Consider the following 13,831-nt stretch of genomic DNA (forward strand, 5'->3'; position numbering starts at 1 on the left):
TGTCCCATTTATTATGGATAAATATACTGATGAGGAAAACAGTAACAATGTTTTAAACTTTTGATTCCGGCTCCAGATCCCACCATCCACTACAGGTTTTAGCATGAGACCACTTTCATTTTATAGACAATCATCTTTATTATCCCATACATAAATTTGACTTGCAACTATTTGGGATGTGATTAGTTATGTAGATTCTAATCATGTCACTGCATTGTTACTATTTTGCTCCTAAAAATCTAAATTTTAATTTTTATTATTCTGTTAATATTTTGTAAATCCACCTTTGGCTTTCAACACTGCCTGAATCCTCCTGGGCATGCTCTCAATCAGATTAAAGCAAGTCTGAACCAAAATCTGATCCCAGGTCTCTTCTTCACATTTCCAATGTTGATGCTTACTGCTTGGCTCACTTGGCTATGTATTCAGCTTTTTTCAACTCTACATACAAGTGATTGATTGGGTTAATGTCTGGGGACTGTGAGGGCCAAATCAGCACCTCTACTTCATTGTCTTTGCTTTGGTCGCTCTCCTGCTGGAACACTATGTTGTTCTTTTTATACCCATTATACTCGATTGTACAAAGTAACTGATCTTGTAGGATACTCACATATATCTCAGCATTAAGACCACCATTGATCCTGTTTAAGTATCCAATGCCTTTGACTGTGAAACAACACCATATCATCAGGCTTCCTCCACCGAACTTGACAGTTTCTGAAATTTCTTGAGCCGTTTGGCCTCTTTTAATATTTCCTCCAGATCAATTTACATCCATCAGAGATAGTCTATTGTCTTTCGGAACATCGCTCAAAATTCTTAGTTTCCAGTCTTTTACTGTCCACTTTTGTATATTTTTTTGCAAACTTGAGGCATTGCTAGGACAATATTGAAGTTGAGCTTTCTTTACCTTTTTTGGCCACCATTGAGACTTTTCCATGGTGCTTGCATGGACGTCTGTGATCTCACTATTACCTGGATGTCTACCTCTTGGCCTTTGAATAGATGAACGGACTTCATTTCATATTCTTCCAACTGTCCTAGCACTCATATAATGTAGTTTGACAATTTTCTTGGTCGAGAGACCGCTATTGAAAAACTGGATGATGCTGTTCCTCTTTTCCTCTGAAATCTTCTTTTGGCTGCTCCTCAATTTGAACTAGTAACCTTTCGCTTGGGAATCAACATAACACACTGAGATATTTGTGAATGTGAAAACAAGATGTAATTTGTAGTATACAGAAGGAAAAAGATTTTTACACCACCAGGAGCAAGACAGTAACAATGCAGTGAAATGACAAGAATCTGCCTAACTAATCATATGCTAAATAGTTGGAAGTCAAATTTATGTGTGAGATAGCCAAGATGATTGTCTATAAAAGGAAGATAGACTCACGCACAAAGCTGTAGTAGACTGTGAAATATGGAGCCTGAAAGTCACAAGTTCAAATCATTGTTACCCTTTTGCCCATCAGTGTATGTTACACACATAGTGACTAGTGCATAATCCCTGACTTACATCTACTTCAGTGGGAGTCTGTCACCATACTATGACTGTTCAAGCCACCCCTGGCGTGACCACAAAATTAAAGGAACTTTTTCACCTTCTTGATTTCCATCTATCTCTGTCCCCACCTTCTTTCATTGATTGTTTTAACTTTATAGGGAAGGTGTCATGCTTTTTATTTTTGTATTAATAATAGTAATTATGAAATCAAGTATTTTTAATACAAAATTACACTCACTGTTTATTTAGTTTTTAATTAATTATAGTGTTACTGAAGCACTGGGTGCTGCCATCTTGGATTTGCTGTAACGACAGAGAGGGGCAGAAAAAAATGGAAATAAAGTAGATAGGAAGGTGCACTGAATTGCTTGGCCACACCTAAGGTGCATTGAGAACATATACAGTGCCTACAAGTAGTATTCAACCCCCTGCAGATTTAACAGGTTTACACATTCGGAATTAACTTGGCATTGTGACATTTGGACTGTAGATCAGCCTGGAAGTGTGAAATGCACTGCAGCAAAAAAGAATGTTATTTCTTTTTTTATTTTTTTTTTTAAATTGTGAAAAGTTTATTCAGAGGGTCATTTATTATTCAACCCCTCAAACCACCAGAATTCTGTCTGGATCCCCTAAAGCATTAAGAAGTATTTCAGGCACAAAGAACAATGAGCTTCCATGTTTGGATTAATTATCTCTTTTTCCAGCCTTTTCTGACTAATTAAGACCCTCCCCAAACTTGTCAACAGCACTCATACTTGGTCAACATGGGAAAGACAAAGGAGCATTCCAAGGTCATCAGAGACAAGATCGTGGAGGGTCACAAGGCTGGCAAGGGGTACAAAACCCTTTCCAAGGAGTTGGGCCTACCTGTCTCCACTGTTGGGAGCATCATCCGGAAGTGGAAGGCTTATGGAACTACTGTTAGCCTTCCACGGCCTGAACAGCCTTTGAAAGTTTCCTCCCGTGCCGAGGCCAGGCTTGTCCGAAGAGCCAAGGCTAACCCAAGGACAACAAGGAAGGAGCTCCGGGAAGATCTCATGGCAGTGGGGACATTGGTTTCAGTCAATACCATAAGTAACGTACTCCACCACAATGGTCTCCGTTCCAGACGAGCCCGTAAGGTACCTTTACTTTCAAAGCGTCATGTCAAGGCTCGTCTACAGTTTGCTCATGATCACTTGGAGGACTCTGAGACAGACTGGTTCAAGGTTCTCTGGTCTGATGAGACCAAGATCGAGATCTTTGGTGTCAACCATACACGTGATGTTTGGAGACTGGATGGCACTGCATACGACCCCAAGAATACCATCCCTACAGTCAAGCATGGTGGTGGCAGCATCATGCTGTGGGGCTGTTTCTCAGCCAAGGGGCCTGGCCATCTGGTCGGCATCCATGGAAAGATGGATAGCACGGCCTACCTGGAGATTTTGGCCAAGAACCTCCGCTCCTCCATCAAGGATCTTAAGATGGGTCATCATTTCATCTTCCAACAAGATAATGACCCAAAGCACACAGCCAAGAAAACCAATGCCTGGTTCAAGAGGGAAAAAATCAAGGTGTTGCAGTGGCCTAGTCAGTCTCCTGACCTTAACCCAATTGAAAACTTGTGGAAGGAGCTCAAGATTAAAGTCCACATGAGACACCCAAAGACCCTAGATAACTTGGAGAAGATCTGCATGGAGGAGTGGGCCAAGATAACTCCAGAGACCTGTGCCGGCCTGATCAGGTCTTATAAAAGACGATTATTAGCTGTAATTGCAAACAAGGGTTATTCCACAAAATATTAAACCTAGGGGTTGAATAATAATTGACCCACACTTTTATGTTGAAAATTTATTAAATTTTAACTGAGCAACATAACTTGTTGGTTTGTAAGATTTATGCATCTGTTAATAAATCCTGCTCTTGTTTGAAGTTTGCAGGCTCTAACTTACTTGCATCTTATCAAACCTGCTAAATCTGCAGGGGGTTGAATACTACTTGTAGGCACTGTATAATTATATTTTAATATTATTTCATTATATATGCTTGGTTTGAACAGTCATTTTATGCTGCTGATATACTCACTTTAAAAGTATGTCAAAATATGAAAAGTATATTATGCTATTTAAATATAGGCTGCTGGTAATTTTTTTATTTTGGAAAAGCTATCAGTTGTCACATTTTGTAAAATATATCAAATGGGACACGCTACTAAAGAAGCAGACGTATACCATGTAATGTGTTTAACTGAACACATTTGATGTATCTATTTTTCAAGTCAGTTGTTCATGTCAAGTATTACACAAATATGTAGCACATTCAATGTGCCAAGTGCAATTATTAAACTGTTATGCTCCAGTGTTCTTATAAAGGATTTGTTCCTTGGTAGGGGGGCATGGTGGCTCAGTAGTTAGCATTGCAGTCTTGTCAAATCCCTGCAAGGAGTTTTTATGTTCTCCCTGTGTTTGTGTGGATTTCCTCCCACACTCCAAAGACATACTGTTAGGTAATTTAGATTGTGAGCCCCAATGGGGACAGAGTTGCCAATGTATGTAAAGTGCTGCAGAATTAATGGCGCTGTATGTGATTAAATATTATTATATTTATTGCTCTCACAATACAGACTGTAAATATAATTAAAGGGAACCTGTAAGCAGATTTGGTTGGAGCCTATAAGCTGCGGCCACCACCAGTGGGCTCTTATATACAATATTCTAACATGCTGTATATAAGAGTCCAGGCCGCTGTGTAGAATGTAAAAATGACTTTATAATACTTACCGAAACGGTCGCTGCGGTGGAATTAGGTCATCTGGGCATCTCCATTCTCTGATGCCGGCGCCTCCTCTTTTGGCCATCTTCATCCTCTTTCTGAAGTCTGCGTGCAGGACGCGTCCTACGTCATACACACTCGCCGGTCCTGCGCAGGCGCACTACAATACTTTGATCTCACCTGCTCAGGGCAGATCAAAGTGTGTCTGCGAAGGACCTCAATGCTGGCGAGTGTGGATTACGTAGAACGCGTCACGGACCCTGGCTTCAGAAGAAGAAGGACAAAGATGGCTGAAAAAGGAGGCGCGGGCGCCGGAAAACGGAGTTGCCCATATGACCCAACTCCACTGCAGCGACCAGTTAGCTTCGTATTATAAAGTGATTTTTACGTTCTACACAGCGGCCTAAGCTCTTATATACAGCATGTTAGAATGCTGTATATAAGACCCCGGTGGCGGCCGCAGCTTATAAACACCAAATCTAGTGACAGGTTCCCTTTAAACAGACTTATCAATGTTAAAAACTACTCATTTTACTCTTGAACAGGAGAACTGTCAAAAAATGTTTATACGTCCATTGCGTCATGAATTTTCAAAGGAAAAACACTAATCGCATCAGGTCTGAGAGATCCATTTAATTATATGTACAGTTTCTATGGAGGAATCTGGAGACGGGTCCCTTTTAATAAAGTGATCCCAGAGAGAACGCTTCATTTCTGGAACGCAGGTTCTGTTTTTAACTTCTAGCTTATAGAAAACTCTGTCAATACCCTGGAAATTGGTACAATAACGGCTGAGATTCCAGTGAGTCGGTTTTTTCAATTGAAATAGAATTGAAAGAAGCAAAAACTAAGAATGGAAGTTTAAAAGAAGCACAATTAAAATGTCTTGACAATGTTTCTGTTTAACTACAGAGATTGTTCAATATTGCTCAATATTGAATGTGATTTTTCTTGTGCTAAAGAACAGAAGCAGCACAATAATATTATTTGCAAAAAGCCGATGCTTCACGCAATGTAGATACAATTGGGCCGCTCAGACCAAGAAAAGATGAGACGCTCAAAGAAATTGACGATTTCAAGGATGAGCACATTATGCTGAAATAGTATTGTTATTCTTCGCTGCTCTGAGCAGAATATCCATTCAGAATAGATCTTGTAAATCTTTAAAATAATTCTGCTGCAAATAATTACCCCAGAACACTGCAATCAAGTGCATTTTTGCAAAAGAAAATCAATTACTCTTTTTAAAGCTGTAGCTTCTTGAAAAACACAATTGCTAAAGGCAGAAGGGCCAGTTATTACCGAGTCACTCTATTATCTTTAGTTAAATGGACTTTTCATAGAGTTTTCTGTCATTAGACGATATCCAGTAGAAGAGCAATAGAGAGTGGCATCAGCTGAATGGTAATAAAAGCACTTATATATTGTCTAGTTTTATCATATTTTATACTAGCAAAAGTATTCTTTAATGCCCATCATAAGTATATAAGTATTCTTATTTAACAATCAAGTCCTAAAGGAAATTAAGGGGACACTCTACCAAAAAATAAAAGTTTTTCATTGCAGGTATGTATTAAGAAACCCTTCTGTTATTTAAAAATGACCTATAATTATGTCTAAAAAGCCCATTTTTGCGCTGACATTTGAGTGCTCCATTTCTGTTTTTTTTTTGTTTTTTTTAAATCCACAATATGTATCTGGAGATATAGATCTTGTCATTGAGTGCTAATGTGTATGACGGGAACTGTATATCTGGACCCATATAGCAGATTAACACTAGAAGTCCCAGGAATTTCGAGCTCCATAGGGTTCCAATGGTAGAAATGTTAAATGACCCTTCTCTGGGACTTCTAGTGTTAAAGAACAAAGAGCAAAAATTGGCAACTTTTGACCCAATAAATGGTCAAAATAAGACAAAAGTCACGAGTCACCAATGATGGGGATGGAAATATTAAATATACCTTTTTTTCCTAATATATTTGAAAGACTACTTGAGATGGCAGAATCTGCATGAATGACAGTTTTCCTGGCAAGTTTTCTTTAACAAAAATGGAAGGAATATTTATTTATACAGTGGTGTGAAAAAGTGTATGCCCCCTTCCCAATTTCTTCTACTTTTGCATGTTTGTCACACTTAAATGTTTCAGATCACCAAACTAAGTTAAATATTAAACAAAGATAACACAAGTAACACACAATGCAGTTTATACAGTTAATGAAGGATTTTATTATTAAGGGAAAAAGAAATCCAAACCTAAAGGGCCCTGTATGAAAAAGTGATTGCCCTTCACAAAACATAAATTCTCTGTCGTTTATCACATCTTTGGGAAGCGAAGTACAATTTCCCTAGCCACACTCAGCCACCCTGATTACTGCCGCCCCTGTTTTCAATCAAGAAATCACTTAAATAGGACCTGCCTGACAAAGGGAAGTAGACCAAAAGATCCTCAAAAACTAGACATCATGCTGAAATGCAAAGAAATTCAGGAACAAATGAGAAATAAAGTAGTTGAGATCTATCAGCCTGGAAAAGGTTTTAAAGCCATTTATAAAGCTTTGGAACTCCAGCAAACCACAGTAAGAGTCATTACCCACAAATGGCAAAAAAATGGAACAGTGGTGAATCTTCCCAAGAGTGACTGGCCGACCAGCAATGATTTGATGAATCAAAAGATCACAAAAGACTTTACAACAACATCCAAAGAACTGCAGACCTCACTTGCTTCATTTAAGGTCAGTGTTCATCACTCCGCCATAAGGAAGAGACTGAGCAAAAATGGCCTGTATGGCAGAGTTCCAAGATGAAAATCACTGCTGAGCAAAAAGAGCTTAAAGGCTCATCTCAGTTTTTCCAGGAAACATTTGATGATCACAAAAACTTCTTGGAGGATACTCTGTGGACTAACAAACAAAAGTTGAACATTTTGGAAGGTGTATGTCCCATTACATCTGGTGTAGAACACAGCATTTCAGAAAAGGAACATCATACCAACAGTAAAATATGGTGGTGGTAGTATAATGGTCTGGGTCTGATTTGCTGCTTCAGGACCTGGAAGACTTGCTGAGGTAAATGGAACAATGAATTATGCTGTCTATCAAAAGATCCTGAAGGAGAATGTTCAGCCGTCTGTGACCTCAAGATAAAGCGTCTTTGGGTTATGCGGCAGGACTATGATCCAAAACATACCAGTAAAGGCCCAGTCACACACAACGACTTACCAGCGATCCTGAAAACGATGCGACCTGATAGGGATCGCTGGTAAGTCGCTGGGAGGTCGCTGGTGAGATGTCACACAGTCAGACCTTACCAACGATGCAGGAACGATACAGGTCGTAGAAGCGACCTGTATAACGATCTCAGCAGTCACTGTGACCCTGTCACACAGTGTCAAACACAGCGATGTGTCCTGCCCAGCAGGACATCGCCTTTGAAGAAAATGGCCAGGACCATTCTGCAACAACTAACAATCTCACAGCAGGGGCCTGATCACTGGTAGATGTCACACATAACGAGATAACTAACGGGATCGCTACTGCGTCATAGAAACCGTGACTTAGCAGCGATCTCGCTAGCGATCTCGTTATGTGTGACGGTACCTTAAGTCAACCTCTGAATGGCTTAAGAAAAGCAAAATTAAGACATTGGAGTGTCCTAGTTAAAGTTCTGACCTTAAATCGATTGAGAGGCTGTGGCATGACCTTAAAAAGGCGGTTCATGCTCGTAAACCCTCCAATGTGGCTGAGTTACAACAATTCTGCAAAGATGAGTAAGCCAAAATTCCTCAAGAGCATTGTAAACAACTGTTTGCTGTTACCGCAAATGCTTGATTGCAGTTGTTGTTGCTAAGGGTGGCCCAACCAGTTGGTAGGTTTAGGGGCATTACACAAACCTGTAGATTTGGATTTCTTTTTCCCTTAAAAATAAAGACCATTAATAAACTTCATTTTGTCTTTACTTGTGTTATCTTTGTCTAATATTTAAATTTATTTGGTGATCTGAAACACTTAAGTGTGACAAACATACAAAAGAATAATAAATCTGGAAGCGGGCAAACAGTTTTTCACACCTGCATCATCAGTCTTGCATCATAGGTGCTATAGGTTCCTGCATCATAGGTGAATGGTGCCAATCATGTTTCCTCTACACATACTTGCCAGAGTCTGGTCCGGTATATGGGCTGATCATGCTTGCACCCCAGAAGGTAAGTGTAGATGCAACATGATTCCTTAAAGACAAGCAAAGATTTATAGACTGTAGTTTACACTTTTAAGGACTGAGTAAGGTGTTTTAGTAACATCAGTAATAAATGTGATAATTGAAGAAATCTATACAATAAAATTGCTACATGAGAACATTAGCTTATTGTAGCAACCATGAAATCGGTAGTGCTTGCATTATACAATATGCTGATATACGCTAATATTCATGACATAGATATTAGTTATGTGTTATAATATATCTTTTCTTAAAATATAATTCAGGTAACTGCAAAATAATCTCTCCTTTGTGTGTAAATGAGGAATAGGCTAGCTCTTTCTGTGGCCAGTTTATGACTAGTATTCTGCATTTTTATCAATTATTCCATGTGAACAAGAAGCCTCATGAGTGGAGATGAGTGAACCTGAACTCTAAAGGTTGGGGTTCGTACTGAACACTGGGTCCCGGGGGCTTGAATCCGAACACTGTCTTTTTTAAAAACCCAGTGGGAGCCACTTGCAATCTCTGGATAGCTTTCACTGGGGGTCAGAACAACATTTTTGGATGCTGTGTGTAAAAAAAACAAAAACCTGTCCTCACCCAGAAATGCTCTGTTTATGGCTGGCTGTATGTGGGCAGAAAGCTAAATTGCCACATCATTGACTTCCATTATATTCATCAAGCCCATTAGTTAGGGTCCCCATTGACTTATATGGGATTTGTGGAGTCCGGAAATAAGTTCAGGTCAAGTCTGGGTCCGGAAACCAACTTTTAACTAAAGTCCATCAGAACCACTTTACTCATGAGTTTCTACTTGTGCTGTTCTGCTTTTTGCTGTACAAACGGCTTCTGCCCCCCTCTTTAACATAGGAATTTTATAGGCAATATTTGGAATTCGCCATTGCAGACAAATCTTTACAAAAATGTGATTTTTTTTTGAGTCAATTGTCAGTACAGGAAACAAAAAGTGACCTAAAATTGAGGAAAATAAATACAATTTTTATCTAAGAAATTGAGTTAGTTTATAAAGCTGATGTTCTTTATTATACCACATTATCAAATTCATATGTAAAATTAACTGTACTTTATTTAGATATTTTCAGAAATTCATATATATATATATATATATATATATATATATATATATATATTATAGAATAGATAATAAATTAAGCAAAGATAGTAGTGAATTTTAGCAGTTTGTAGGAGCGCTATGTTTGTAATGCCAGTGTAGTTCAGCTTGTCGCCTGGTAATGAATTGATGTGATGTACATGCTATGTGAGATGTGAATCTTTCCCTGCTTCCAATCACTTGGCATGAATGGCTTAAACCCCATGAGACTTATCTCAATTTCTAGTACAGACTGTGGCCTTAACACGCAGGATGATAAGTCTGTCTTCCTATAGATTCAATTCAGAAGCAATTGTTTGACTATTAGGCAAATCTTTCTATAAATTGCACCAATTATACCTGAACCCCAAGTAATAGGACATCTGCTGTTCAGTAGATTGCTCCCATCTTCAGCAACCCGGAATGAAAGATTGAATTATTGGCACTTAAAAATGGCCTACATACTAATTTATGTAAATTTGTAATTGAAGAATAATAGAAAAAGAATAGTTCCATGTCGACTCCAATTCTGTAGGGGCTGAATTATTTGTGCAATCAGGAAAGAAAACATGAAATAGAAAACATTCATATTTTAATATATTGTTCATTATGCCTGCTCAAGCCCATGTTTGAAGGGACCAATATCTGACATATAGCAGTGCATGCATATGGATGACTTGGGTATACTTATATTTAGTCTACTTTCATACTGTAAATAAATCATGAGACATTCAGCTCAAACATATTTTCCTGTGTGTCTTGAGGTTTCTTGTCTGCTTGACTTGTGTTGTGTCTGGGTAACTCAGCAGGTGTCTGGGATGTTAGATCAAATATTACACCTTAGGTTGTAAAATGTTGACTGATGTACGACCATTGCAAACAAATGCAATTTTTTTTTATGGTGAAAACTGATCCTTACCAGGACATTGAACTGGGAGACGGAGATATTGTTTGGGTGGACGGTGAGTCTCACACACTGCTTCATCTCTGATGCAAATCTTCTGGCCTCGTGAGATCGTTCACATCGTTCCTTTCTTGTACAGCTAAAAACAGAAAAGAAAAAGAAAAATTTAATCGAATGTTTGAACAAAAAAAAAAAAAAACAATATTACCCTCCATCAGCAGATACTGGACATTATGAAATGAGATGTCCTCTCAGAGAATTTTTAAAACCAAGAAAATTTATGAAGTTTTTCAAATGAATGCATTTCAAAAATCCATTACTGACTCAATACTGATTTCATCTTTGGATTTACAGTTTGATGTGCTGTAGATCTTCATGGTGGCTAAGTGGTTAGCACTAAAACATTGTAGCGCTGTGGTCCTAGATTAAAATCACACCAAGGACAACATCTGCAAGGAGTTTGTATGTTCTCCTTGAGTTTACGTGGGCTTCCTCTGGGTACTTTGGTTTTCTCCCACAGACGAAGACATACTGATCGTGAATTTCTAATGTGAGCCCCAATGCGGATAGTGATAATGATGTCTAGAAAGCGTGGCACTATGTAAGCAAGCTAAGGTAAATAACGCATGAAGATCTGAATATACGTAGCTCCCTCAATTCCCTTGTGGAACCCTTGCCATTTAATTATTACATGATGCAAATTTTAAATCCTGTATGTACTATTGAATGTATTTTCCCATTGAGGATTGGTTTCTTGGCAGATACCACATGGGTTTTGGCATGAAATGCGTATGTAAAAACTCTTGTGACAATCCACCATGTTAGCAAACTCTAAAGAATGCTTTGGCAATTTGAAGCTAACTACAGCAGGGAAAATTAAAGTCCAAGAATTTTCCAGTTCTTTATTTAGAGAGGATGGTCAAGATAAAGTAGCTACAATTGTGGCGAACAACACTACAATGAGACAACATTAAAGCAAAGGAGAACAGGTTTGCATTAAGTCAAATAGGGTCCAAATTCCTCCTTTCATCCGTTTGAGAGCTGAAGACCTCATACATATGGCAGAGTTCTCTGCAGGAGGGATCAAATGTTAAATCTTGTTCTACTAGTGAGTGAATTTCCCATTGAGGAGTGGTTAGTGGGAAGATTCTACATGGCTTTAGGCATGGAACACGTGTGTAAAAACTCTTGTGACAATCCACTATGTTTCATATACACCATATACCACAATTTAATATATATTTTACACTACGGTGATCAAATTGCAGCTCAGAAAACAATGCAAGTTCCCAGCTATAATGTAGATGCTAAAATTAGACTGCTTTAAAGCCAACCTGACGAGATGATTTGGTAAATTCAAAGAACAAAGCTGAGAATATACTAAGACCTTATTTTGCATACTCCATATTACAAGACATTGCGACAACAGAAGGCAGCACGCAAGTTCATTTTTTTCCACCATCATCTAGATCTAGAAAATCACATCTTCTGCTGTATTTTATAAATATGCAAAAGTTCCTAATGGCAATTCTCAAAGGCAATGCATCCACTGTACTGGGTTAAGTGTATAAAATTCTTGCAAACTGAGGCAGATGCCGATAGTGCAGCAGGGGAGCTATTAGCCGTGAAAACAAAACCGCTCTCATCAGATCTTTCAAAGAGAAAAGGGAGCTTGGCACAGCAGAGACACCCACTGAAATTCTACCAATCAGATATGATTTAATTAGTAGAAAGTCAGAGGAATGCATTATTGGTATATGCCTTCTCAAATGTAGAACTCATTAGAAATCCCTGGTCAATTAATCTATGCTAATGGCAATGTTTATTTTATGTTATTTATTTATTTTAAAAAATTGCTTCAAGAAATTGAGATGAATGTTTCCGCTGTGGAACTCTTCTGTACAATAAGAAGCCATCTTATATCAGGGAATTTCTTTCTTACAAGAAAAAAACAAACATGTGTATGTTATGTTACATTTGCAATCAATCTTTCATTTACAGAGGAATCTCAGTCTTCAATTTAAAAACATATTCTTGGGCTGGGTATACACTTTAGATAGCTGTCTCCTCTGACCCACCATACATCTTTGTAGGAAATTGGAAGTAAACTGATAAGGCCCCTTTACACACTGCAACATCGCTAGTGATATCGCTGTAACGTCACCGGTTTTGTGACGTAATAGCGACCTCCCCAGCGATATTGCAGTGTGTGACACACATCAGCGACCTGGCCCCCTCTGTGAAGTCACTGATTGCTAACACATCTCTCAGGAACATTTTTTGGTCCTTTGTTTCCCGCTGCACAGCATGCATCGTTGTGTTTGACACCGTTACAACGACTTCGTTAGCGACTTCCCTTTCAAATAACTGCTTTGACACGTCCCCAATGACCAGCTAGGTCATTCTGCAGGTCCGTATCGCTGCTGCGTCGTTGGCCAGGTTTGCCTCTTTGACAGCTCACCAGAGACTTTCCAGCAATCCCGGCCAGGTCGGGATCACTGGTGGGATCGCTAGAAAGTCTCAGTGTGTAAAGGGGCCTATAGAATCCTCAGTCAGCGCTTACCTCCCTGAAGACAAACAAATTGGGTAGTTGATATCCAAATATCCTTATCATTCACATGGGGAGAGTACTCATAAGGTCCATATATATATATTGGATGGTTGGTTGATCCTAAATCGACCTATGGGCAGGTCATCAATATTTAGACCTAGTAGACAACCTCTTTGAGTCTTTTTTTAACTGCCTAATTCATGGACATCAAACAGATTAATCAGTGTAAAAAAACTGTTAGCTCTACATCGTTCTCCAAAGGTCTTGGGTTGTTGGTGAGGCTTGTGGCCAAAATATAAGTACTAAAAAAGCAACAGTAAATCCCTTTGCTTCGGTTTGGGTATTGAAATAAAGTGTGACAGCACCAAATTAAAAGCTATTAAATCTACAGATCTGTAAGCATTGTAGCCAAATCGGCACATTCAATGGTGTGCAATTTGATATCTATTAATGCTAAAGAATATATTAGAGGTAGAGTTTAAAGGGAACCTGTCACGTGGAAAAATACTATTAACCTGCAGATATGGGGTTAGTCTGTAGGTTAATAGCATTTTAGTGTGCACATTAAACCCTGGTGATGGGAGGAAATGACCTTTAATCCCCCGACAGCATTCTGGTCTCTGTCGTGGGGGTGGTGCCGGCATGGGTTCAGACACCACTCTGTATTTGTAGAGTGGCGACTGTAGCCCCTCTCACTGACTGACAGCAACTCTGCAATAGAGGAAGCTGTGAGTCAGTGAAAAGGGCCCACAGTTACAGCTGCCGCTCTCCATACACAGAGCGGTGACTGAACTTGCGCCGGC

General features: G+C 38.9%; 1 protein-coding gene across 1 annotated transcript in view; it reads right to left on the reverse strand.

The window, feature by feature from the left end:
• The window catches only part of PLXNA4 (plexin A4), a 1,083,593-nt gene that overhangs the window by 352,902 nt on the left and 716,860 nt on the right, over window positions 1–13,831 (reverse strand). Inside the window, exon 6 of the mRNA XM_075345346.1 lies at window positions 10,493–10,616. Coding sequence (XP_075201461.1) covers window positions 10,493–10,616 — 124 coding nt within the window. The remainder of the gene's footprint in view (window positions 1–10,492; window positions 10,617–13,831) is intronic.

The sequence above is a fragment of the Anomaloglossus baeobatrachus genome, chromosome 4 (assembly GCF_048569485.1).
Source record: "Anomaloglossus baeobatrachus isolate aAnoBae1 chromosome 4, aAnoBae1.hap1, whole genome shotgun sequence".
In the NCBI taxonomy this organism is placed as follows: Eukaryota; Metazoa; Chordata; class Amphibia; order Anura; family Aromobatidae; genus Anomaloglossus; species Anomaloglossus baeobatrachus.